This window comes from Salvia hispanica, chromosome 3, assembly GCF_029641045.1.
Source record: "Salvia hispanica isolate PSC_SH4W2 chromosome 3, Shi_PSC_v1, whole genome shotgun sequence".
NCBI classification, from domain to species: domain Eukaryota; kingdom Viridiplantae; phylum Streptophyta; class Magnoliopsida; order Lamiales; family Lamiaceae; genus Salvia; species Salvia hispanica.
The window spans coordinates 30,269,404-30,296,731 of NC_142694.1; the positions used below are offsets into that span (position 1 = coordinate 30,269,404).

At 35.2% G+C, this 27,328-nt stretch overlaps 4 protein-coding genes across 9 annotated transcripts; 1 reads left to right on the forward strand and 3 right to left on the reverse strand.

The window, feature by feature from the left end:
• Positions 1-1,752: 1,752 nt before the first annotated feature.
• On the reverse strand, positions 1,753-7,331 carry LOC125214870 (uncharacterized). Of its 3 annotated transcripts, XM_089069131.1 has the most exons (11): positions 6,079-7,331; positions 5,531-5,620; positions 5,218-5,454; positions 4,585-4,696; positions 3,790-3,948; positions 3,316-3,377; positions 3,109-3,188; positions 2,918-2,988; positions 2,794-2,831; positions 2,166-2,214; positions 1,753-1,940 (listed from the first exon to the last, which is right to left on the reverse strand). In XM_089069131.1, exons 1-11 carry the CDS (start codon positions 7,063-7,065, stop codon positions 1,936-1,938), a joined length of 1,890 nt encoding a protein of 629 aa, XP_088925257.1. In that variant the 5' UTR covers positions 7,066-7,331; the 3' UTR covers positions 1,753-1,935. The 3 variants fall into 3 exon arrangements, 1 of the variants encoding a protein (XP_088925257.1); XR_016137306.1 differs by having other exon boundaries at positions 2,166-2,831; positions 3,092-3,188; XR_016137307.1 differs by having other exon boundaries at positions 2,166-2,831; positions 3,109-3,222.
• A 1,027-nt stretch (positions 7,332-8,358) lies between these two features.
• LOC125214877 (inactive protein RESTRICTED TEV MOVEMENT 2-like) lies at positions 8,359-9,659 on the reverse strand. Its single transcript, XM_048116083.2, has 2 exons — positions 9,488-9,659; positions 8,359-8,825 (listed from the first exon to the last, which is right to left on the reverse strand). The coding sequence occupies exons 1-2, from the start codon at positions 9,591-9,593 to the stop codon at positions 8,452-8,454; spliced, it is 480 nt and encodes a 159-aa protein (XP_047972040.1). The 5' UTR covers positions 9,594-9,659; the 3' UTR covers positions 8,359-8,451.
• Positions 9,660-11,523: 1,864 nt separating this feature from the next.
• LOC125214873 (binding partner of ACD11 1-like) lies at positions 11,524-15,703 on the forward strand. 3 transcript variants are annotated; one of them, XM_048116076.2, is made up of 8 exons: positions 11,524-11,720; positions 11,795-11,901; positions 12,012-12,087; positions 13,744-13,815; positions 13,896-13,958; positions 14,175-14,515; positions 14,851-14,974; positions 15,409-15,703. In XM_048116076.2, exons 1-8 carry the CDS (start codon positions 11,715-11,717, stop codon positions 15,427-15,429), a joined length of 810 nt encoding a protein of 269 aa, XP_047972033.1. In that variant the 5' UTR covers positions 11,524-11,714; the 3' UTR covers positions 15,430-15,703. The 3 variants fall into 3 exon arrangements, with proteins under 3 accessions (XP_047972033.1, XP_047972034.1, XP_047972035.1); XM_048116077.2 differs by having other exon boundaries at positions 11,525-11,720; positions 14,178-14,515; XM_048116078.2 differs by having other exon boundaries at positions 11,525-11,720; positions 11,798-11,901.
• A 144-nt stretch (positions 15,704-15,847) lies between these two features.
• PEX6 (peroxin 6) lies at positions 15,848-21,424 on the reverse strand. Of its 2 annotated transcripts, XM_089068802.1 has the most exons (16): positions 20,960-21,419; positions 20,037-20,672; positions 19,711-19,954; positions 19,340-19,481; positions 18,996-19,179; positions 18,679-18,870; positions 18,123-18,392; positions 17,731-17,802; positions 17,488-17,574; positions 17,288-17,410; positions 17,079-17,189; positions 16,868-16,906; positions 16,633-16,754; positions 16,329-16,473; positions 16,153-16,230; positions 15,848-16,020 (listed from the first exon to the last, which is right to left on the reverse strand). In XM_089068802.1, the coding sequence occupies exons 1-16, from the start codon at positions 21,203-21,205 to the stop codon at positions 15,931-15,933; spliced, it is 2,781 nt and encodes a 926-aa protein (XP_088924928.1). In that variant the 5' UTR covers positions 21,206-21,419; the 3' UTR covers positions 15,848-15,930. The 2 variants fall into 2 exon arrangements, with proteins under 2 accessions (XP_088924928.1, XP_088924929.1); XM_089068803.1 differs by lacking the exons at positions 15,848-16,020; positions 16,153-16,230; positions 16,329-16,473 and having other exon boundaries at positions 16,628-16,754; positions 17,079-17,131; positions 20,960-21,424.
• Between the last annotated feature and the right edge of the window lie 5,904 nt (positions 21,425-27,328).

Below are 27,328 nucleotides of genomic sequence, written 5' to 3' on the forward strand. Positions count from 1 at the left end.
CGTCTTCAAAAAAACAGGCCACCTAGGGTATATGTCATCGGCTAAGTAGTACCCCATATGATGTGTGCGGCCGTTGGCAGTGAACTAAATGGCCGGACCGCGACCCCTGCACTGATCGGCGAATAGGGTGGACGAGTTGAGGACGTTGATGTAGTTGTTCGACCCGGCTACACCAAAGTAGGCATGCCAGATCCAGAGGCGGTGGTTAGCGACGGCTTCTAGGATCATCGTCGGGTGGCTGCCCTTGTAGCCGCTAGTAAATTGGCCTCTCCAGGCCGTCGGGCAGTTCTTCCACTGCCAGTGCATACGGTCGATGCTCCCTAGCATCCCAGGGAAGCCGTGCACCGTCTCGTGCATCCGCATCAGGCTCTGGCAATCATTAGCAGTCGGGCGTCGCAAATATGTGTCACCAAAAGCCTCCACAACTAACTTACAAAATATCTTCAGACATTCACGGCCAGTTGTATCCCCGACGTGAAGGTACTCGTCGAACATATCCGCTGTTGTGCCGTAGGCCAATTGGCGAATCGCAACCGTGCACTTCTGCAACAGCGTAAGTCCGGGTCTGTCGATCCCGTCTTCCCGATACTGGAAGTACTCATCACGTCCCTCCAACGTGTGCACAATGCGGAGAAAAAGATCTCGCCTCATTCTAAAACGTCGGTGAAAAACATTCAGGCCCCACCTTGGATTCTCGGCAAAATAATCTGCGAACAGACGTTCATGCGCTACGTCGTGCTCGCGGGGAACAAACGTCCGACGTCGTATCGGGCGAGGGACCGGCGCCTCCGCCGCCTGCTCCCACTGCATTTGTGCCAAGCATTCCGCCTTGGCATCATTAACGACATCGAACAAGGCTCGAGTCAAGGCCCGTCTGCAGCCATCCGATGTACTCAAATCGTAGTCGTCGGGATTCATTTTTTAGACGATTAGAGAGAGAATAATTGAAGAGAAATTGAAGAGATGAGTGTGTGAAATGGTAGTGAATAGTAGTGTTTAAATAAGAAAAAAAATTTGAAAAAATTCAAAAAAAAAAAGGAAACGCGTGCCTATTGTCCGTGACCCATCGTCCGCGTCGTCCATAGTGGCGGACGATGCGACGGACGATGGATATCCTCCGCGCATCGTCCGCGGACGATGGTTAACCATCGTCCGCGATGCTGCAGTGGCGGACGATGTGACGGACGATGCATCGTCGTCGCATCGTCCGCCCCATTGCGGATGCCCTAAATCGGTCTGCCGGATCCTTAGATGAATTAGCACGAAAAAGCCCAATTTACATGATAAAAACTCAATTCATATGAATCTAGAGAATAAAAACTAAAGTATAATTTTTTTAAAAATAAAAATAATTGAAATAATAATAATATTTTGATGGGTTACTTAATTCTTATCCAACTCAAGCCCAATCTCAAATAATCAAGTTTCTAATAAGTTAATCCAATAACGACATAATCCAATAAAGCTGAATCAAAACTCATTAATTTTATACGTGTTTAACATTCGTATCATATTGAAAATTGTCAACCCTTCTTAAAAGTTTTATGTGAAACTAATCAAATTTTCTATTTGTTAGCTAAAAACATAGTTTAATTAGATTTACCTTAATTTTGTGAAAATAACCATTTATTTTGATAGTGCTAACTTGTTTAATCATCTTTTGACTCAAATAATCTAATCCTAATTTTTTGTATCAATCTGTCTTTTTTCTATTAAATGTCCATACTAATAAAACTTAACGGCGTAAGAAAATTGGAGGGAACTTTATATTATGAATTTCAAAATAAATATCATACTCGATTTAATTTCAAAATAGCAAAAACAAATCTTCTTAACAGCAAAACTGGAGCAGCTATCATCAGTCATACTAAGAAAATTTTACATTTAAAAATATACATCAGTTCCCCAATCAAGCCCATCCCCAGTGATGAATTCTCAACCTGAACAAAGAAAAATACACTTCATGAGCAAAAATGAGCAGAAGCTAATCTCAAATCACCAAATAGATACCAAAAAATCAAGATTACTGTATTAAATTCAAGTATATATGAGTGAATATAATAGGCTACATGATAATGGGAAGAAATGTCATGAGCTAATTTCCATTGATCAAAAGGAACACAGAAAATATGTAAGAGGTGGAGCCAAAAAAAAAATTGACTCACGTCTGCGATAAGGATTAGTATCTTCGTAGTAAGAAGCTCGATCTCTGGCCTGCAAAAAGAGAAGAAATCAGGATGTATCGAGCATCTCAATGCATCAGTTTACTGCCAATAATGAGGTTCAGATAATGCTATAGCCAGGCCAGCAATCTGCAAATATCCATAAGAAGCAGAGGAGAAACATACAACGCAAAATTCCTCCTTTATTTTTTTTAAAGATATTACTCTACTCCCTCTGTCCCACATTACTTGAGTCATTTCTTTTTTGCACTCGTTTTAAAAAAATAATAATAAATAGTTAAAGTGGAGAGAAAGAAAAGTAAGAGAGAGAATAATGTAGAGAAGAGTCTTAACTATAGTATTCTCTTTTTTACTTTATTTTTTCTCCACTTTAACTATTTATTATTATTTTTTCAAAAGGAGTGCGAAAAAGAAGTGACTCAAGTAACGTGGGACGGAGGGAGTATATTCTTTAATAACGTTACTATATTACAAAACAGAAGAAAAATAAAAGAAATCAGGCTTGGAATGCCTCTCTTGGTATCAGTTTGCGTCCCTCAGTACCACCAAGCACGAGAGACTCGACCTGGGAAAACTGTAACAAAGTGGGAAAAGAGCATGGCTAGAGTACCTCAAAATGTCTAGGATAACTTCTCCCATTGATTGATTCTGAGAGACAAAATAATAAATACTGTTAATTTAAGGGGAGTATGTACAAGTTAAAACATAAGAATACATATCAAAGATTCACTGACCAGATGGGAACTCAAGCCCAGGTTGATGATGATAAGGGGACCGTAACAGACCAACGCCATGAGATAATGAGCTGGAATTAGAGAACAAGAGAAGGTATCAATGAACTAACAAACAATTATCTCAAAAAGAAAAACATCCAATATTTGATATGTAGCATGAAGGAGGACTTCTGCCTCAGCATCTAGAAGACCTTGGGCCAGAAATTCGATACAAGCTTTCTGCATGCACTTGTGACAATCCTTGGTGCTGCACAGAGAGAGGATCATGGCCCTGAATACAATAACTGAGCAGTAAGCTTGGCTGTCTGGATGAACAGAAATAAGTCTATCAAATGGAAAAGAGAAAAGAATACATGGACAAATAGGAAAGTGTATACTGAAGACTTATAATAACTTACCACTTGTGAAAATGGCCGCTTGCTCCCAGGTAAGAGGAAACAATGGTCTGACATAACTGCACCTGTCCAGAAACATCATAGACGAATTGAATGCAGCAGAATTGTTTCTCCAGGCCTTAGTTTACAAAATTTTAACAAGTAAATTCTGCTAGCGAAGTATAGTCAACATGATTCAGATGATATATGTCCTGAACCTACTTGAGGACCATCCTTTTCATGTCAGACCCTAGTGATTAGGTAAAAAATAAATGTAGATTCACGGAGAGTATCAATCAAAGTAACTTCTGTGATGATGCTATTGACCAATTAAACTAGCTTGTGCCTTTGGTGGAAAAGAACAAAAAGGAGGTAAAATATTGACTTCAAAGAGAAACAAATAAATAGATCTGTCAAGACAATTGATCTCACAACACAAGAATCCTAATTCCCTACAAATGATCAATGGGGAAAAAACAAGTAAAAACTTCCTTGTACCTGAACCTGAATGGGGAGGATTATTCTGAGTTGACGCTTGCTGCCTCAATAATTGTACAAGTTCTTCAGTAGTAGAAGTTCTGTTAACAACCTTTACATGATCATAACTACTGCTGGCAGCTTTGCCCTTGTTTCTAAGTGTATGCGGCTTTTTGGATGCTGGAAACCGAAATTCACAAAAGCAGATATAAGAAATACACATCAGAAGTATCTATTAAACAAAGTAATATTTTCTGTTTATCTTACAAAGCAACAAACAGTCACAACTTTGAACCTTTACGTGAGAGTGATGATTTCAAGTGCATTCTAATCCAAACAATCACTAATGTATTTGCTTATATGGATAAAATCCATCAATAAATGAATTTTCCAATCCAAACAACTACTACTGTATTTCCTAAAATGGATTAAATCCATCATCAAATTTTCAATCCAAATAACATAAAAGATCCAAACACATCTTCTGATAAAGTCTAAATTGTCTTGGTAGAATATTCAACCATTACTTAGCGTAGCCAAACTCTAATTTCTTTGTAAGTGGAGACTTTACAAATATAAATGCTCAAATTATAAGCTCGTACTGCAGTCAAGAATATACAGCGTGAAAGTGAAATCCAAAATTCTAAGATGCTGCCATCAAAGGCACTCTTGAAAGCAACCGAATTTCCTCCCTACAATTTTTTTATACACATCAATCTTAACCAGGCAGCATCTAAATTCTAAAACTTTTAGAGTCAGATTAGTTTTCAGCAATTAATACAATCCATCAAGGATGAAAAGAATTCTAGTACTTACTTCGTGATGCATTCTCTTTTGCTTCAAGGTGTTGTGCACTAGTCAGATTGGAGGTTTGTGTCATTTGCTTCCTCTTTGGAATTGTTTTTGCAAGGGATGCAGTCATCTTAACCTACCATAATAAATATTTGAATCAATTCCCAAAATAAGTAGTCTACTTTTAGGGTGTTTTTGCTTTAAGGAATAAGGAAAATTAGGGATAAGAAAATTTTCTCAGTTTAAATCCCTCCTTTCTTTTCCATCTTTATCCATAAAAAAGGATTTAGCCATTTCTTATTCCTCCTTTTCACCCCGGAGGGATAATATCATCATAAGGTATTGTTCTGATAATGATGAATAAGAAAGGGTGAAATTCTTTCTTATAGATAAGGATGAAAAATAAATGAGAGTTTTAAAAGGAGAGAATTTTCTTATCCCTAATTTTCCTTATACCTGAAAGCAAATGCACCCTTCGAGTCTAGACTAAGACAGGACCATCCAGAGAATAGGGAACCTTGGAGCAGTCATCTCCTAATCTTCTCTCTAATGACAGCCTCAATGCATGTCAGAGCATCATCAGAGGTTGTATATTTAATGAAAGAAATATCTTTTCTTCAAAAATGAAGGAAGATCTTTTGCAAGGGCAACACTGACCTGTGAATTTTTTTCTTGGGGTGGATCATTTATGGGTTGTGCCCATGAAACATTTACATTCTGGTTTGTCCCTAAAGCATCTTTCTCTTGCAGTTTCTTAAAAGCAATTCGAGCATATTTACTTGTTTGAAGCTCAACATAGGCAAAACCACGATTTCTCTCTTTGTTAGTTGGATGAGCCTTAATAGTGACTGTATCTATTTTCTCAACGCCAGCTTTCTCTAGCAACTCAACCAACTGCAGAAAGAGTACCCTTTAGTTACATCATCGATATTAATGATGTTGAACAAAACAAAGCATAAAAAAAGCTCACATCTCCACTCTTCCAATTTCTGTCTATATTACCAATAAATATTGTATCACTTCCCTGGACTGGAGCTGTATTGCAGAGCTTCCCACATATCTAAAGTTAAGTAACAAAAATAAAAGACATTAGAACAGCAATAGCTCATATCAGGGCAAAAAGGAATAATTTCGTAGGAGGCAGAAAATAAAGCATGACAAGGAATAGCTGCAAGGACAAAGTAACAGCATGTGCAGATGATCAGATAATTACATTAAATCAAGGAATAGACGACCATTTATAGGCAGATAAGGGTATAAGTACAATATACAGACAGAGATATTTGATTATAAAAATACCACGGTCATACCAAAAGAATGAGCCATGCTTTGTAGTTCAAGGCTCTTTCGATGACATCATAAGCCTTGCATCATTAGCTTCTATACACGTAAAGCAAATTTAAACCAGCAACTAGCATGTCATCATTATAAAATGGACAACTGTAATGTATATAGTATACGCCAACATTCTATGCTACATACAATGCAATATGTAACCAGAACCAGAATACAAGTTACCTCAACTTCAGAGTATTTTGCTAATGCCTTTTTAGCATCAGCAGCTGTGGCAAACTGCACAAAGGCAAAGCCTCTATTCTTCCCTGATGTAGGGTTCACCACAATCCTTATTTCCACAACTGATCCAACACCTTCAAACACTTCCCTAATGTGTTCCTCCTTCGTAGCCTTGCTTAGACCACCAAGGAAAATCTCTGTTTTCCGCTTCTTCCTCCGCTCCTCAGCTTCCAATTCCTCATCACTCTCCACTTCACCACTGCAACTTTCAGCTTCAATATTCCGTCTTCCATTTTCCTTTGCATCCAAAATTCCACATTCTTCTCCTACTGGACGCTCACTTTGACCTGTGGTAATCTCCATATCCGCTGCTTTGACAATACCAGTACTCTGATTCTCCACAGTACATGATGTTAATTCATTCTCTGTCACAGTATTCTTTCTCTCACTAATAGTCCCAATGCTTAATATGGCCTTATCAACTTCTAAATCACAAGAAGACACTGTTAAATTGTTTCTCTCTACTTCACCTACAGCATCATTCCCTTTAATATCATCTGTATCGACATAATTCACAGGGTTCAAGCTTTTAGACCCATCAACAACGTTAGAATTTTCAATCACGCCATCATTGCTTCTTACCTCACTCAAATTGATCCCCTCTTCCGAGCGATTGATCAAAACCCTCTTCGGCACCCTCTTCATTATCACCCTTTTAACTATCACAGTCTTTTTTACTATCCTCTTCTTAACACTCCTATTTCCCGCCACTCCACCTACCGCGCTCTCGTTCCCCGATTGCGGCTTTTCTCCTCCGGCACAAGATGAATCGACGCCTTTCCTGCTTCCGTCTCCACCCCCAGCAACATTAACATCTTCTGCGCCGATTTTCCCGGTCTCACAATGCTGAATACTGGAGTTGTCGAGATCAACACGATTTCCGGATTCCTCATAGCTGATTCCGTCAGCTCTACCAGTATCAGGCTCCATAAACACCAATTTTTTTTGGGGAGGGAAGTGTAGATTAAATTAGGGATTGAATCTGAGGGGTGTGGATGGTGTTAGACGCGTTCGCGGAGGATTGTGAGCAAGTGCGAATGGCCGTGGAGTTGGATTGATTGCGATAATCAGATTAAATTGGGGCGTGAAGCGGCGGTTACTCGGTGGCGGAGGGTGGCGTTTAGCGGTGGCGCCGCCTACTAATCCTTCGTTGTTTTATTAATCGGGATTCGTTTGATAGAGAGGTAAAGTGCATATATAAAGTGAGCGCTTTTAGTCTATCCATATTTATATTGGCGTTTTAATGGTTTTTATTATATATATTTTTTTTATTAAAACTTTAGATATATTGAATATATCAGCACTTTGTCCACTCCCAATGCCATCTCTAAATTGAATCCAATCCAATTGAATCAAGTTCCCAAATTATCATTTATAGCTTCGATTTCCATGATTCTCTTTTGACGTCACGCTACCTAGTGATCATTTGTCGCACATCCGTCTTTTCAACCTATTCCTAATTCTCTTTTGACGTCACGTCACCTGTAATCGTTTATTGCACATCCGTCTTCTCAACCTATGCATCGCTGTCAAAATAAATTGATCCAAACAAAACCAAATTCTCATCATGACTTCGATTTCCCTAATTCTCTTTTGACGTCACGTTATCTCTGATCATTTATCGCACATTCGCCTTCTCAACCCATGCATCCACTCGCTAACAAAATAAATCGGCTAAAACAAAACCAAAATCCGAGTAAACATTACCTAATTCTCAAGCATTAATTGGCCAAAAAACATATAAATCGGACAAAACCAAAATAAATAAACCTCAATCAATCTAAATCAATATCAAATACAAATAGGCCAAAATAAAGAAACTCAAACCACCAAAATTATAATTACAATTATATGACAATACAGTAACATTCACGTAAAACAAACCTAAAACAAATTCTAAAACACACTCAAAACAAAATAAAATAATCATATAAACATAAGCAATTTTAATAAGTGATGGTAGGATCCATTTTATTTTGTTGTGAGTAGGTTTTAGGATTTGTTGTAGGTGATCCCTTCCGACTAAATTCAAGTAATCTAAGTTTGCTACACAACGCAATCTAAGAATTTATGCGTATTGTCAATCTGATCAACAATATATAATTGCAATTTGGTTGTATCTAAGTTTATATTGAAAGATATATAAGCTATACTAGAATACTAAATTTAAAATAGTTAGTGTTGCATCATGAATTAATTTATATAGACTAAAATACATACTCATGGTAGAAAATTAATATTTTAATTATTTATCATTACATATCTCAACAATTATTTTTAGTAAGTGGATTTCTCATTTAACAACTCACTATACATTCATATACGTTCAACCGTGGACTTGTACATAAAATGCACATAAGCAGCTAGCACCGTCGCAACCACAACAGTCACGGCGAGGCTCGCTGCTGCGTTTCCCCCGATAGACGGAGTTGCGGCCTTGGCCTTCTCCTGGGCTCCAGCTGCAGCCGGTTTCAGCGTGGGCTCGGGTTTGGCCTTCGGCAATGTGATGATGAGATTGTTATCGACGAATTTAGCATGGATGGAGTGAGTGTCGTATTTGGTGTTGGGTGCAGCCACCTCTTTGTCGAATCTGATGCCTTTCGATTTCGATGCATCGGTTGGTCTTTCTCCCAAAATCTTCAGCACCCCGTGCTTGCTGATTAGCACTATCAGCTGCTCCTTTTTGAAATCTTCAAATGTTTTTATGAAGAGAAAAAACAAACAAATTTTAGTGCACGGCGCTGCAAGGTTGTGTGCACTTCTAACTGTGCTTAAGCACTACCAAAGGACGACCGTGACATTTTTACATTTTTATTTCAAAAATTGGAATTTTTTAAATTATGTAATATTTTTTTACATTTTGCAATATATTTAGCCATAAAGTATTTTATTTCTTAATCTAGCGAATTTATTCAAATTAGCACTATAACTGAATTAGCACTATATTTTCAATTTCATTATGACCTTTAGTTAATTTATTAATTTATTCGCTATATGAACCGTTAGTTATAGTCTGATTCAAGCTTTTTACTATATTTTCAATTTCATTATGACCTTTATATAAAATATCAATTTTATTAAAGATGGTTAATAGCCAACCACGTTTTAACATGATTGATAAGATAAATATGAATTAGAGCATATTGTCTAGGACTAAATAGGTTTATGTGCAAATCTACAAAACCAAATTTGGATTTTAAAACACTGTTTACCATTAATTTTTTACGGAGCTCTTAAATATAAACCAAAACATATTGTTTAGGACTAAAAGTTAACACATTTTATTTTTGAGCAAATGTACTGGATTAATTTTAGATTTTAGTGTAGTTTAATTATTAACCGTATATTTTACCTGGGAGGTGGATTTCAAGAACGTCACGATCCTCCTTACGCTGCCATTTGCAAAAAGGCTCAAATTCCTCGTAAGCAATATTTTGATCAATTGATTGTGCCGCCATATATATTGAAAAGAGCTCCTTGTATTTTTGATTTGGTGAAGAATGATTTAGTTGTCTCCCTTCAATCAATTTCTACACATATATATACTCTCATAATTATGTATGTACTATGTGAAACGTGGTTAGAGGCACAAGTTAATAGTTTTCTTTTGGATTTGGTCTTCAAAAGAAAGAGAATCGCATTCTTCTTTGGTTTGATAGGGTTAGCACTCTTGTTGCTTTGTGCTTGAATATTCCTTGGAAAATTAAGGTTCCCTCTTTCTAAGCATTTGCAAACACTTTATGTAATTACAAATCAATGTTAATAAAATGCATTTGAAGTACTACTTGCCATGCATGTGTATGATCCCTTAAAGGGTGAGAAGAATTTTTTTGTGAACACTTGTACCGTGACGAGAGTTTATATCAAACGTGGCCACGTGCTCGTGCAAAAGACACACACCTTTTGCCTAATGAGATGGCCGCAACTATGGAATATGCACAAGGGATGATTCAAAATTACATGCACAAATACAATTTATAGCCAGCGATAAATTAATATGAAATAAAATATGATATCATCGACTTCCAGCTTGTTATGATGCACTGAAGAGAGTTAGTTTTGTATGTCTACAAGAGACTTCGCCAAGAAACTGAATGCCGAATAAGCATTCGTTTTTCAAGCACAATTCGCAATCGTGAAAGGCTCAATTTTATGCAATACATTGACACGCCAGCCGATATCATGAACGCATTACATCATCAATGACGTGGGATAAACATCAGCCAATTTGAGAGAATGATGACATGACTCGTGAGCGAAACCTAGACCGCTACATACCCACCCAATTAAAATCAATCCAAGTTCTAGCATTTAATAGGTGTTGGAATTCTCAGCCAAAAAAAATTGGAAAATATTCCCCAAACGTAATCCCAAATTACATTTGAAATTGAAATATTTTCTTAAACGTAATATCTTGAAAACCTCACAATTTTTAAAATATTGCAAATATCCCCCAAAATCAATCAACATTATAATCGAACCAAAATATAATATTGCGATTAGTCAGACCACTAAATAAAGCTGTGTCATTGTATCATTGGTATATATATGGCCTAATTAGGCTTATGCAATTGACCGTTGAAAATTCATGCCATTGATTATTATTTTTATTATTATCGTTGAATCTTATCTATCAACTAGCTCTTTTTATTATTATATGATCACAAGAAAAGTATTTGCATTATTGCATTCTATCCAATTATACAATATTATAAGTAGTTTCTTATACTAAATGTACTTGCCGCAAATATTCATAAATGTCACTTTAGAGAGTTATTCCTCGTGTATAAATGTTGTTATCATCAAAGTCTAATCAACAACACTATTGATATTCTCGAAAAACTTGTTGAGAATAGTGCAATGTGCAAAAGATGATCTTAAAAAATGATAAACAAATAGTCAATATTGGTGTTCACTCCATCTATACTATTCTCCCTATCTACAATTTAAAATTCCAATTTCACTTAGATGGATTTTAGAAAATATATCAAAACAATGGAAAATGATAGTAATAAAATTTGAGTCGGGTTACCTAAAATGATAAAAACAAATAAATAAAAATTCAAAATTCTATAGATGTTTTGAAATGATAAAATGAGACATTATCTAATAGACGTATGAAATTACATAAATTTCATAAATCGGACTCCTGGTTGATATTCTCGTCGCTGAAATAATAAGATAATATTAAAGAAATTTGTTCACAATAATGAATAAATGAAGATTGAGTTAAAAAATATAAAGAAAAATGAAAAACAAAATGGTGATACGTGGAAATTAATTAACGCCATTAGTTTGGTTAGGGCTGTTTTGTATATATGGAGAAATGTAAGGAGGCTGATGCAATTAACCGAAATTAGCAATTATTAATTCAGGTGAAATTAAACCGAAATGAATTTGAAGCTCAACATTCTTTTGCAAATTTTCTCTCTCTCCAAGAGTTCGTCTCCCTATATACGTGCAAATTTACACGCACTAATACACACAGTGGGCGTGCAAGTACGGATTGTGAGCTCACGCCTTATTGCTGAGCGATTCTCGAAAAGATTTGAAGGAGATCTGACGAAATTTAATCGACAATGCCAGTAAGATTATGAACACAGAATATTTGATTCCAATGGTGATTTTTGATTTTGATTTTTAACAGAAACTTTTTTAGCAGACAAGGACAGTTCAAGTAAAGCAGGTATCGGATCTAGCTACGGAGAGAGAAATTCACGAGTTCTTTTCCTTTTCCGGTGAAATTGAGCACATTGAGATCTGCAGGTACGATTTCTTTTCTTATCTCTTCTTTTAATGTTTTCTGGCGGCTTCTTTTCTTTGCGCCTTCAAATTTGATAAGTTTATTCTTCCTGTTTAATTTGAGGTGGTTGCAGAGAGCCTGGGCAGTCCAAAACTGCGTTTGTGACTTTTAAAGATCCAAAGGCGCTTGAAATAGCGTGTTTGTTATCGGTAATCTCCTCTATCTACGCCTTTGAATTTGATAAGTTTCTTCCTCCTGTTTATTTTTTGCGATTGTACATAAATCTTGAAATTCGACATAAGTTAGAATGGAAACTTGGTTCAGCTGTCAGTTAGCTAGCTATCTACAAAAAATAAGAATAACCTTTGTTACCAATAACTGTAACTACCAATAATTTGTGCCAAATTTTGTTGGAACTTGGTTGACTGGAGTCAAAGTTATTAGAACCTAATGGTACTAAGTATAGCAGTACATAAGTAAGAGTCCCTAAATGATGTGTCTAATTCCAAAAGTTGTGCGTAAATAGATGTGTCTCGTCTCGGAACAACTACAACTCCAACTAGCCTAGATTAATCTCTCAAGCTCGAAAATTATGGTGGGTAGACTATAGGTGTGGTAGGTTAGACTTTTAGAAGTCATATACCCTCTCTCTCAAATTTGTTCAAGCTCTTCTCTGCGGTATGACTTACCACTGCAAGTCCTGGTGCTCCAACCTTTGCCCGGGACATTTTCGTTGCCCGGGTAAGGTCTGATATGTACTTTACTGCTTAAACATAATTCACGAAATGGAAACCTTTGTTCCTTTAGACTATGAATTCAATTGAAATTTTATTATCCTAATTAAGTTAATTAACATATCTTACTTTAATCTAATAGTCACAAAAGCTGTTAGTTTTTCATAAAAACTGAAAAATATTTTCCGGAATACAGCATATCTGTTCTACGCCATCTAGGTGAAAATGTTGAATTATCTTGGTTGTTTCTAAGAGGTCATGTTAGAATCTTAGACTCCTTTGTGTGTGTTTATAGAGCGGATGAATAATATCCTTATTGAATAAGCTTGGTTTACTCACTTCTTTCTTCCCACTTGGCTTGGGATTGCATGACAAAATGAGTGTTACACATTATTCTCTTGGTTTGACATTGACACATATCGTGTTTTTGTGAAAATTTAGTAATTCTTTCCTTTCTAAAAGATCTTACATGCCCTCAAAATAAGATTTAAGAGTTAGTATAAGCTTCTTTTATAAAAAGTTACAGACATCCTAAATGATTTTAAGATCTTATTGTAGCAAAATTCTTAAATTCAATTATTTTAAAGTACAAACTGTTATTAAAGGTGTCCTTAAAGCTCTATGATCCATGCTATTCAATCATTTCAACCGCTTAATTTAAGTACCATATCTAACATGCTGTAGGTGTACTTGACTTCATTTCTTTTATATGTTAACAGCTATACCTGAATGATTTGATATGTTAACAGCTATACCTAGTATGGTCTGAATACGTGAATGGAGAATCTGAATAAATATCAGAATTGTATATTAAGTTGTAATTCATGCTAATGCGGCCATCATTTGTTTCCAATTATAGTGTACAATATATTTAATGAAGAATGTAAATAAATGTCAGAATTGTAATATTGTAGTATTATTGTATATGAAGTTGTAATTCATGATGTTTGAAACTTGTTATCTCATGCTGCACTTATTTGATATGCTCTTGTTTTTTGTCCAGTCAGTTGATTTTCCTTTATTGGCTTGATTTTTGGCCTTGTTTTGAGTATTTTTTACAGTTGCTTTCTTAAAACTTACTACAATTCATAGTTATTCCTGATTTCAAATTCTCTCACATGTGTCTTGCAGGGTGCAACAATAGTGGACCAGGTTGTTAGCATCACACCTACAGAAAATTATGTACCTCAACCAGAGACTCGGGTAACATTCATATACAATTTTGATGATTTCTTGTTCTTTTCCACAATGTCATGAAGTTAATTGGTGTCTTGTGTATTCAGGAACTGCAAGTCAGTGAAAACACTGCAAGCATATCTCAGGGGAATAATTCTCCAGTTGCTGAGGTAATAAAATGTACTGATGTCCTATTTTAGGCTACGCCAGAACTTATTTATCAATTAGAATGGCCAACAGAGTCTCTCACCGGCGTCTTGAAATAACAGGACAATACATATGAATATTTTTCTTGAAGTGTTTTTTAAATTTGCTAAAGCCAATTTAGTTCAGTCTATTTGATCTGGAATCTGTAATTTTAATAATGGTTTCCTCTCATTTCTTAGCAGGGAAATGTGAGCCCAAACAGTGGGAGAGTGTATGTTAATAAGGCCCAAGATGTTGTGTCAAGTATGATTGCAAAAGGTTCAGCTATTGGTCAGGATGCTGTAAACAAGGCTAAAGCCTTTGATGAAAAGCATAAGTTGACTGCCAATGCATCAGCCAGAGTCATTTCATTTGACCAGAGAGTTGGGATAACAGAAAAATTTACTGTTGGCATTACCGTTGTAAATGAGAAAGTGAAATCTGTGGATCAAAAGTTTCAGGTGTCAGATAAAACCATGTCAGCTCTCATGGCTGCAGAAAGGAAATTAAATGATACTGGATCAGCTGTTAAATCTAGCAGGTTTGTAATTCTAACAAACACTATATGGAGTTCCCCTGTTTACGTTTCTTTTTACTCAAATAAGTGATAAAAAAAGATTGAAAATTCTTGTATATTAACCTAGAGACCCCTTACATTTTCCCATGGGAAAAAAGCAAAATGTCCTGTATTTACAGTCTAGTTTGATGTAGCGGAAATGTTGAAGCATGTAATGAGTAGCTGTTTATAGACTGCATGATTTATATGTTTATTTCTTTACCAACTCTTGGTTAGTTTTGTGGTGATCATTTAAAACTTTTTTCATTTTTTCCCCTTCGAATGTTCAAGGCTAAATATACATCTAATCATCTGTACAGGTACGTGACAGCTGGAACAAGTTGGTTGAATGGTGCTTTCACGAAAGTGGCAAAAGTTGGCCAGGTAGCTGGTTCAAAAACTAGAGAAAAATGGAATATGGCATTGACAAATTTAAGGGCCAAGGTGTGCATCTAGCCTCTGTTTCATTTCATATATGCCATCCTTGAAAGAAGCTGAATGAAACTTCTAGTTTTGGGATTTCTTTGACTAGTATTTTTAAGAGAGGGGGGGGGGGGGGGAGTGCTTAATTTTGTCTTTGTTTCTTACAATATCTGCTTATTTTGTCCTTTTATATTACTCAATTTTGACACTTTGCTTACAATGTCCATTTATTTCTTCGTTCTGTAAGAGCCTCAATATTGACTTCATTCCTTACAATTTCTGCCTATTCTTGCTTCCTGAGGTTTATGGTTTAGAAACATGTCTCTTTGGGAGTTGCGTCGTATGCTCAGCACTAGTTTCTTTTACCAAATTGAACTTCACCAGATTGTTATAAAAAGCACCATGTTTTTCTTGCTCTGACACTCTTTGACGACGCTGTTGCATTTAAAATGCAGGATTCCCCTATTGCAGCCTAAGTTAACGTAGATGGAGTGTCGCTGAATGCTTGCCATTCTTCTGATGGCTTGGTTTGGAATGATTATTGATATGTCCGATTTGGAGTTTCGTGCGTGTGGTAGTTGAAATGTAGCTTCATTCTTTGTCTGCATATTCAAGAAACTATTTGAACTTTTACATTTAGCTGTGGAGTTGATTCCATTGTTCATATTTGCTCAATTTTGTGTGGTTTGCGTCTGTAACTTCGCAGTATGTGAATCTATATTGGATTAATTGAAACTCGTATTTCATGATTGCGTTACTTGCAAATTTGAGGTTGAGATATTCACACTTGAGCTGTTTCACATTGAAAATGTGTTATATGACTGTTGGAATGGAAGATTTGCGAATTGATTTAAGATCATATTCTTCAAATTAAATACACAACTTAGACAGGGATGATGCAAATTAAATCTAAAACTTGTATAAATTGATTAGAAAATTGTGTTTATTATACAATGTGACAACGGTTTCACTATGATTTATTTGGATGGGCCTTGAAACTGATCACGCAGCATCTCGTATTTCTTCAGCTCAGCCATTGATAGTGAAGGCGATAACTCTCTCAACACCTTCACAGAAAAGGGGTGACAACACATCAAGATTTACAACAAATCAAATTGATATTTAGTTATTAATTTGAATCATTTGGTATTACTTTGAAGCTATGCTTATTCCTATTCACATGTATAAGAATCATATACCTCAATAAAATCTTCGTATTCAACGACAACAGCCTCGGGTTGATCAGGTGGGGATGAAGCTGAATCATCGACTGATACCTTTAACACAATAATGAAAAGATAAAACAGCACATTAAAGCACTCATCCAATGAAATAAAAGCAACCGAGAGCGCACAGTACAAACAGTCCGACTTACTTTCCGTTTTGCAGCATGAAACCAAGCATCTGCGCAGAGGGCATACATATCAGCCCCAGTGAAATTCGGAGGGCATTTCAGCGCTATCTCATATAGGGAGACGTCTTCGTGCAATTTAACCTTTCGGGTAAGTGCTTTTAGTACCCTGTGAATAGAGAAGAAATAAGGGATAGTTTCCAGGAAAAGGAATGGACACATTCTTGTGGGATGGACGAGAATAGCAAATTGAGCAGACTCTTGTGGGCGAAGGAGTATAGTTTACATATATTTTTGGAATGTGAAATGAAGAGTTAGAAAACAAAACCTCTCCCTATAAGATGCTTCAGAATTAACACCAACGTAGAGGAGCTTGTCGAATCTGCCTGGCCTCAGAAGCGCTGCGTCGATAAGATCAGGTCTATTACTGGCCCCAATTATAAACAAGTCCTATTATACAGCATGTGAGTTAAGTGAGAAAAGAAATAGCAAGTAGAGTAAGATACAAAAGACGAGGGCGAAACAGTTAAGAAAGCTTAGAATTATATCGCCAAGAATTCTACCTGAGTAGAATCATTCAGTCCATCAATTTCTGCAAGCATCTAGAAAATAAAAAAAATCACATTAGACACAGGCATTTACCATTATCATGCACATCCTTGGATGCATATATGAAAACTTCAGTCGTATGGGGCGGGCAGTTATGAGGGTGAAGAAACTCAACTGAGTTGCAAAAAACTCCGAATATAGTAGAAACAGACACCAACAGTTTACCTGAGAAACCACTCTGTCCATAACACCACCAGAATCTCCGGAAGCACCTCGAGCTGGGGCAAGCGAATCAAGCTCATCAAAAAATATAACACATGGGCGTGCCGCTCTGGCCTAAAATGATGCCAGTCAGAATAGATAAAATGTTTCCCAATATTTTGTATAGTTGTTTCTATTAAATTGTCACCAAAGAAAGCAATAAAGCCTTTTACCTTCTGAAAAATGTCCCTCACGTTTTTCTCTGACTCTCCGATGTACATGTTGATAAGTTCAGGCCCTTTTACACTCAGAAAGTTCAAGGAGCATTCTGTAGCGACAGCTTTTGCCAATAACGTCTGAGGTTTTAAATGGTTGGCTGAAGTCAGTTGCACTGGATAAAAGTTCGGAATTATATTCAGCACGACGAACTTACTTTTCCAGTCCCTGGTGGACCATAAAGAAGAACTCCTGATCGTTTACGCAACCCAGATGAAAATAAATCCTTATGCAATAGAGGAAGCTGCAGATCACATACAGAAGAATAATATCAATTTATAAATTACAGAGTAGAAGATCAAGTATAGTGAAGTTATCAATGAAAATTATAAGAAGCCAGCAGGATTGGGAATTGTGTATTATTATGTAGACCTTTTCATCAACTTATAAGAAGGTTTACCTGGACAGTGTCCAGGATTGACTTTTTGACATCCTCAAGGCCACCGACATCTTCCCATTTGACGTTAGGTACCTACAGTAGAAAGTATGATTGCCGCATATAAAGGAACCAATGTCTCTAATAGAGTAAGAGTACTAATACTTATCTAGGTACCTAGAGTACGATCGGCATTATGCATATGTAGGATTTCCAAATATAGCAGAAGAAAACAATGATTCCATTGGATCATTAATGTTTATCTTTTAATTACGTTAAGTTTCTAACACAGTAACAGATCTGTTTAGCTCTAATGTACAAAATGTACAGCACTACAGCATGGAACAAGAACAAATTCATTGAGATGTCTAATCTTTAATTTCGCATAGGAAACAGCACAAAGTCACATATTTTACCTTAGGAGTACCAAGAGCTGATGCATTTCTTTTCTTTGATCGTTCCAATGCTTTGAATATATTTTCTTTGCTAAGATCCTGGGGTGCATTGTTTATATTTTTACTATCTTCAACCGATGGCGACTCCGATGAACCAGGCACTGAGTTTTCAGGCTCCAGCTTCTTGGATATTATATTTGCTCCAGCATCAGCAATTAAAGCACGCAAATCTCGGGGCATGAAACCTGATGTTTGTCCAACTAGATCCTTTACAAGATCTTGTACAGAAGTCTGAAATGAGAGATTATCAGTTCAATACTCATGGAAAAGATTGTCACAATTAATCAAATAAATCATCAATGCTGCTTTTTTGTTAATGTTTTACTTTCTGTGAATGCCAAAATCTTATCTAGATAAATGCTAGAGAATACACTATTTTTACTTCTGAACCTGCTTTTCAGAGATATCCTTATTTTGAAATGATTTAGTGCAGCATCACCAAACATTAATTTGCACAACGCCCAACTTTTACAGGATGTACATGCAAAATAAAGAAGGGATGAAAGTGATAACATACATCGGGAAGCAGGTCAGAGATGTGCTGAAATGACTGGGACAGCAATTGCGACCTTTGTTCTTCACTGAGGGTTCCCATTTTTATTTCATGACTAAAACAGCGTCGGATAATTGGAGGAAGACCTTCAGAGCTGTCGACAGTTGCAACTAGTAGTACAGGGTGCTGGTTTATCGTTGGAGTAACTTTTAACGGCTACAAAGTGAAAGGAAGAAAGGAAATGAAAGAAACTTATAGAAACTATCCTGGAATATTGACTGAGAATATTGTTGCGGCAGAGATAATAATCAAGTATCTATATCAACATCTCGTAAACTTACAGAATCACCATCTGTGAGGTTGTCAAAATAACCATTTTTATCTTCAGTAATTGGCTCAGTGAATTGCTTAATGGTAGATGCAACTTCTGAGTTAACTCCAACTTGCTCATGGGACGACCCCTCTTGAGCAGCTAAATTGCGGAAAATCTCAAAATGACGGAGCAGAAGGATTGCTGGACTATATCTAGAGCAGTGCAAGCATTTTAAATATAAGAGACCTGTTTACGAATCAACAATAAAATGACAATGAAAAAAACAACTAAGTGGAATTTTATGTTTTGCAATCTTTTAGAGCTGATTCATTGATTCTCACTGCTCAACGTTATCATAGTTGTATCAGGTACCTTCGAGCGGCACTGAAAGCTTCAGCCAGAGCAATAGATACTTTCTTTTCTGAAGATGCCATGAAATCATGACAACTATATTCCACTACATGTAAACCAAATCGATGAGCAACATATCTTACCACAGTCCTCCTTCCAGAACCTAAAAATTTAATTTGGAATCAGTAAATTCAGAAAATTTCTCCCAAATAAAGAATACAATTGCCTATTATTAATTTCCACGAATTAAAAGATGTATTGTAAAAGGATAAAATTTAACATCACAAATACACTACATAATTAGAAAGCTGCACAGCTATCATAAGTTCTTGGACAGTTAATAAGTAACTTGACATTTTTCAAGGAACCCAATCTAGGAGTTTATAACAGACCTGCAGCACCATGTAAAAGGATGGAGACCCTGAATTTTGATGACAAAGCTGATGGGAATAAGGTTGGTGCAACTATGGAGGCTAGAGCCAGCACTGCATCATCTTGCAAGTGATAGACACGTTTCGGCTGTGGAATCAATGGATCTGGAGGGATGGCAGACGGAACCCCTCCTCCAAGAACAAGCGCAGTTTGATGGCGATTGACCCTTAAAAGAGGTTCCTCTGATGGTTCCATAGCTGCAACCTGAAAACAAGCAGGTGGCTGTGCTACAATTCCTCAAGCATTCAAGTGACAAATAGAGCATACACAGAATTAAAGTTTTGACCTTGAAGTATATTGTATGTTCACCGGGATTTTGCATCTCTTGGTTGCAAGGGATACACAACTCAGATTTGCAGTTCCAGTCAATGCATACACTGAAAAGATCACCCCGGGCAAGATATCTATCAACAGAAAAGTAATCATTCAATGCCAAATCTATCAAGCATTGGCGATCTTTAGCTTCTTCAGATGACCAAGTTTTAAGACGTTCAAGGGTTCCGCATTCTGGTATCTTCACAAAGGAGGCCCTCAAATGTGAGGCATATATTGGCATCTTAGCCCAAGATTCTAGCCCTATTCGGACAGAAAGGGTCTCGTTTTCTTTCTCGTTTATTTCATCATTTGTTTTCACTAAAAACAAGGATGACAGCTTCTCTCCTCCTTGCTGCACAATATTTTTCAAGCAAGACTGATGCAAATTGAGGTTAAATGCAAGAATGGGTGACAAATAAGCCACTTGATGATCCAAACTCCCAGGCTGAGTTTGAGGATAAGCGTACGAAGGAAATATCAGCATCGTCCTAGGAGCATGCGTGATAACTGATCTGTTTTCTAAGGAACCATCATCTTGATTTGGTGGGTCCAGGACCACTGCTTGTCCGATTCTACTTACATTAGCATCGACGTTGTTGATGAGTACCTACAAGGAAAACAAGGCAATTGGCACTTATCAATCAAAAACTCCTACAGCAGAGAAGTCCCGATTTTTGGCCGTAATCCTAGCTTAACATTCTCTGCATTCTACAAACGAGTGCAGCCCGATTGAACCAGTAGTGCAGAGAGAAAAATAATTACATATTTAACTGTGTTCTAGGCTGTGCACTATCCACGCACACTTGAAGAAAGAACATTTCAATGCAATTTCGAACTTAAATCGCAGAAAGTGCAAAACCATAATCAATAAACATTGATTGGAAGCAAAAATACCAGCGATCCTGATGTAATTGACAATTGTTTGAGAACAGCAGTGGACAACCCAATCGAAACAGAGGCATCAACTGAATTAAGAGGTGAATCGTCGGAAACTCTGAGAATCCCAGCCGTGAGCTGCAGCGAGCGGGCGGGGTCAATTCCGTCGCCATCTTCTGCGGTTCTGTGAGAATTGAGCAGGGAATCGACGAGGGCTTTAGTTGAAGCGAGCACAAGGGGCTTCCTCTTCCTTCTCTCCACCATTGCCGCACAATTCACAAAAACCCTAAACCCTCTTCAATCGACCAGCTAAGCATTAATTATTCGATATAAATTGGGAGGGATAGATTAGTGTTGGAGGTGATAGATACAGCTGTGTGTATGTATAGATTGGATGTGGTGAAAGGGAAGTGTAGATTGAGCAACTCGAGATAGTCTTCAAGTTGTTGATTTTGGGGGCTAACCGTTTATAACTTCCACATTCACAATGCTCTATTTTGGGAAAAATTGATTGGAATTTTTAAAAAAATACGTATATGATAGGATATGCTCAGGGCATCCGCAACAGTTACCCTAAGCCTAGCATCACGTTTCGGTGGAACGGAACGTATTGTAGGTGGAAAAATGCAAGGTGAGTTACACGAGGAAGGGGTGATCTTCGATCATGCGCTTGCTTTCCACCGGCGAATAGAAACGCGACGTACTCGTGGGATTATTTGGGATTCGATTTTCGGATAATTTATTATAAAAGTATCAAGAGAAAATAGTTAGACCAATGTGACTTAGATGAAGTGGGTAGAAATGTTTTATTTGGCTATTTACATAAAGCTATAAATACTGACGGGAGTAACATACATCATAAAAATTGGAACTATAGTGGCCAATGACTGTAGGATTTGAGAAATGAATTGGGTATATAGTTTAATTATATTGGATTCTTTAAGATTCATGGAATAATGAATTATAATGAGCATCCCTATTATGAATTGTTGATCATCTCTAAAATAATGAATTATAATGAGCATCCCTATTATGAATTATTGATCATCTCTAAATTTTTTCTTTGTTAGAGTTCTCAACATAGTTCACTCATCCAAGAGTCCTAGTCGGCGAGCTCTTGAGGAGTTTTTCAATTATACTTTTTTATTATTTTTATTATACTAGTACAATTTAGTTTAATTTTATTTGTGTGGCCATTTTAACTATGTATATTTAATATTTGAATTTTGCACTTATTGTTTTTTTTAAGTAAACTTAGGATTCTAGGTATCCAATTTTCCATTTTAGCCATGTAATCTTTATTTTAATAAAACTTATCTTTTTAATTAATTATATATTAATTTATTTATAAAATTTAATCGTGAATTAGATGTAAATGAAAGAATTATAGAACTAAAAATAATAATAAATTAAATTATAACTGTAAAATGCTTAAAATACCATCACGGATAACCTCAAGTATGCTTATACAATTATCTACTAATCCAAGTCACAATTTAGGTGACATGAAGATGGAAAAAAAATAGTAAAAACTTCTAATGTACGTGTTGGCTTAATAAAAAAATAGTTAACAATCAAAATCAAAATTCTTGGGTTCAAATACACATCTTTTAAATCTCTGTTTATTTAATAGTAATTAAAAAATCTACAATTTGGACAGGTGTCGTATATAAAATACTTTAAAAAGTTCATAATGAAAGAGGATGGTCGGTAATGGAGGCCCAATAAGTACTGCATTAACTTTGCAATTTATTGGTAGTATTATTTTTGAAATATTTTAAAACCATTAAAAATGATAGAACCCGTCTTATTTGGGAATACAGATTCACTTTATATTATTTTAATAATTAAAAGAAGGTAAGCTCGCATCAATTTGATTTCCAACTAATTCTTTTTGCCACATAGCTTATCCATAACATAATTAGTTACTTGAACTAGTCATTAGTTAGAAAATGGCTCGTAGGTGAAATGTAAACGAACAAAGGCAAATGGATATTATTATTTTTTTACTTTAACGATGAATAAAGTTATAATTCATACTAATATTTTTAAAAACACTAGAACGACATCGTTTAACGTCTTATTCTTTTATGAAAAAATCTTCATATGGAAGTGGCCATAGCGTTTTAGGTTGACCTTAAGGAAAAATTAGGCTCTATTGCAAGTGCGCAGTTCATCGTTATTAAGTACTCCATAATTTCTTTATTGTTTACAAACTATAACTAAAAAATAAACTATAAAAACTTGATTGAAAAATGGAAGTTGTGTACGCAAATTATTGGGTATATGATATATGATGACATGAGATGTTGGAGTCCTATGCCAAAAACAAGGGACATGATTGGTCAAAACATTTAGTAAAGATCCCATTACCTTTTCTTTTCCGCTTTCCAATTAATCAAATCGTGTTTGTGTGTGTGTGTTTTCCACAACAAGCAAAACAAGAAAAAAAAAAAGTGAGACTAGAGATGTTGTAGGACCATGTGATGAGGAAGATGAAAACTAAATTAAGTTTAAAGTGGGAGGTAGGGATTTCAAAGTTGTTTGATGTGTCGATTGATGTTTATGTTATTTGATCAATGAATGACCACATTAATGTATTGTATACCATGTGGTTTGATTTGTTAGTATATATATAGTGATCATTTCATCAAATATATGATAATAGTAAGTTAAGGGATTTGGTGTACACTTTGAGTTTGAGATGAAGAGATTGTTTTGACGTTTTGGTACTTGAATGAGAGGTTGGTCTACTATCTGAACTCTTCATATATCCATGGGATATATTACATGGAATGCATATATTTGCCTCATCTCTTCTTGGGAGTTCCTTGATTACTTGTCGTCTTGTCGATTAAGCCCTTTTTATTAGTTATTGACTTGGGTTCTTGGTTTATCCCTTATTGTTAGTTCTTTGCCTCATATCTTCTCGGAAGTTCCTATTTTACAAATTGAATTAAGCTTAATAAAATTATACACCCTAATGCATGATGCTTACCGATTAGTATTAACTAAACGCATACAAATTGAATGTAATAGTAATAAAATAATAAAAATGTATTAAATTGACGAATTCTAGTATGTTTTAGTTTAATGGATTCTACTTAACAACCATACAAATTAATTAAATTTGCATATATGTAGGCATCAACGTGTGCGTCAACATATCTACTTGTCTTTTAGCACAAAGCAATATTCTTTGTAGCCCATCTTGCAAACATCATGCCTCATAATTAAGTAATCACTTCACATAATTTTAAAAATGATTAATACATAAATAAAACTTTAATTCCGACAAACAAGGATGGGAGTGCATGTCCTTTTGATGTAGTAGAAAATTAATTAATCAAAAATTTCATCACAAGAAAGATGGAGATTCCTTTCTTGGTTTCGTTATTTTCAGTGCACACACCAAACTTTCCACAACATTATAAGTAAAAGAGAGAGAGAGTAAGAGTAAGACAAGACGAAGACTAGAAAACTTGCTTTAGATTAGTTTAGTCCCAAATATGACCTGTCTATCATGTGGCCTTTAGCTTGTTTTCAATGTCCTTTTGCTGTTTCCTACTAATCACTTTACTTTTCCTAAATCAATCTCTCCCTTTAAGTAGCCTTTGATTGCTCCATTATAGAGAGAAGAAGAAGAGAGAAAGTTGGCGTTAGAAATGGAGGCTGTGCCAAGATCGATCGATCCTCTTGTTCGATTCCATGCATGTATGATCGATCTCGGACCAGGCTTCATTCCTCACGCCTTTATTTCTGACTCGCTACTATATACATATATGCATTAATCATATTTGCATCTGCAGCTTCTCTAGATCTGGTAATAATCTAGCTAGCTAGCTCCTACACTTGAATAGTAGTTACCATAAATCATATGTAATCTGGCTGTGCCAAGATCGATCTCATTGTTTTCAATTTCCTTCTAATATGATAATTAGGTATATCATATATGATTGATTCTTGTTGTTCTTGTGTTAAAGTTGATGATATTTTGTTGAATCCATCTCATATATATCTATGATGTTTTATACATATAGTGGTTTTCTCAATTGGGGAATATTTTTCCAATTTAATTTTGTTCAATATAATTCATATATATACGATTCTTTTGTTACGAAATTGTGTAGATTACATGTGTTTATTTGCTAACACTATATAAACAGTGGTTTTTATTTTTTATTTTTAGATGTAATTAGGGTTAAGTTATTACATTGGTGGTAATAAAAGTTTATAATTTGATTTTCAGTTTCTTGCTTCCTTCTATAAGACGTTTCTGGAGTCTAGCAACCTTCAACTATGATTTTTCTTTCCAAGTTAAGATGTGCATGGTTTTTGAGTGTTAAGAGCATGTTAGTAGAATATAATTACAATAGTAAACTGAACTTTATTACTACTCCATTTAGTATTGAGAAATTATTATATGATTAAATTTTATCTTGATCATAAAAGGTTTTACAATGTGAATGAAACAAGACAACAAGTTGTCTCAGATTGTAAAACTACCCATGAATTTATATAGGATACATAATTTCTAACCAATTTAAACGCAATTGTAAATTTTGGACAGAGACAAACACATAGTACAAAATAAATAGGTTAGTATTCAAGTTTTATCAGATTCATGTTGGGTTCGTGCAACCATTATCATTAATATTTTTTTAATTGATTAATCATAATTTTATTCTTAGTTTATTAGTTCATTTGAATATTAGTGTTTAAAACTAGAGAATTTCGACTTCGTATGAATATCGTGTCCTATGAAATTTAATTTTTATTTATTGTGTTATTATCATCAGGTCAGTATTTGTGTCCTTAATTATCGTGTCGCAAATCGTGTGAAGGCCGTGTTAGTGTTTGAATGAAGTGGGTCGTGTTTGTGTCGGAAATTTCCTTAACTGATCGTGTTTGGATTGAAGCTTATCGAATTATGTTGTTATCGTATGGACATGATAACCAAGACCCCATGATTTGCTAGGCCTAAAGTTTAGTGCGCAAATATTATGCTATTTTTATCTATCTGGCTATATCCTAAATAATATACCCTCTCTAATGTAAACATACGTAGCTAGGAATCTAACATTTTTCACCATTAAATTCAAGTATATATCCCTTTTGTTTTTTTTCCTTAATTTTTCTTTGGTTAATTTCTATAGCATTAAATATAGTATTATACTTTGTTGGGTATAACCACTGTAATTGTCCAAACGAAGATTAAATTTTAAATTATTTACGGAGATAATTATGTACTCCATTCATGGTTACATATTCTCGAAAATACAACAGTTTTAAATTCAAATATATGTGGTCAACGTAGAAATCAGCTTCTAAATTCAAATTTTGTTGTATCGGGTAGAAACGTTTTATTCGTGTGTGTGATTTTAAAAATTAGTCAATGCACAATTAGAGTTTAATTGTAAAAAATTATTATAACTAAATTTCTTGTATTTAATTAAATAAATATATTCAAATCCAATATTTTGGGTAAAATGCGGTCGGAGACCGGAGCGGTGCGAATTTCACAGGCTCCTCATATATGGAGTTACTAAATCAACTTTATGGATTTTTTTGTGAATATTTGACACACGACTTTTATTCATTTTAATTGATTTTCAATTTATTCAAATATCAATCTCAATTAAATCTAAACAAAAGATATAACCGTATATTTACTACTATCATTTTTATAAATGAATTTCAATTTATTCAAATATTAATCTCAATTAAATCTAGACAAAAGATATAACCGTATATTTACTACTATCATTTTTATCGCACGTCTCACGGTTAATTGGACCCATTCGCCTACAAATATACACTAGTTTAAAGATCAAGCCATATAGCTTTAGATATTACCAATTTATTACTGGGTCAACTCACAAATTTATATCTACTTTCCTATATATAGTGAATGGGGTTAACAAATAATAGTATTTTTTCCATTCGTTATTTAATTCTATATCAATTTCGGATATACTATCATTTTCGACTTTGAGCATTTTTGTGTATAAAAAGAAAAGTGGATAATAATTGCCCTCAATATTTATTGCTCGATCAAACCAAATTTGTGTTTATTCATCACTTTTATTTTATAGTATTAGTTTCGGATATATTATCAATTTCGACTTTAAGCATTTTTGTGTATAAATAGAAAAAATGGATGATTATTGCCCTCTATATTTAATATTTATTGCTCAATCAAACCAAATCACTACTAATTTGTCTTCCAAAACGGTATACGCACTTATCCAATATTTACTCTTTCCCATTTCAAATTCAAATAAGACATCATAAAATTCATCAAATTCCAAATCAAAGTTCCACCTAACAATGCTATAAATCCTAACAATTTCTCACCCATTTCTTCCCAACACATCTCTCTCTCCC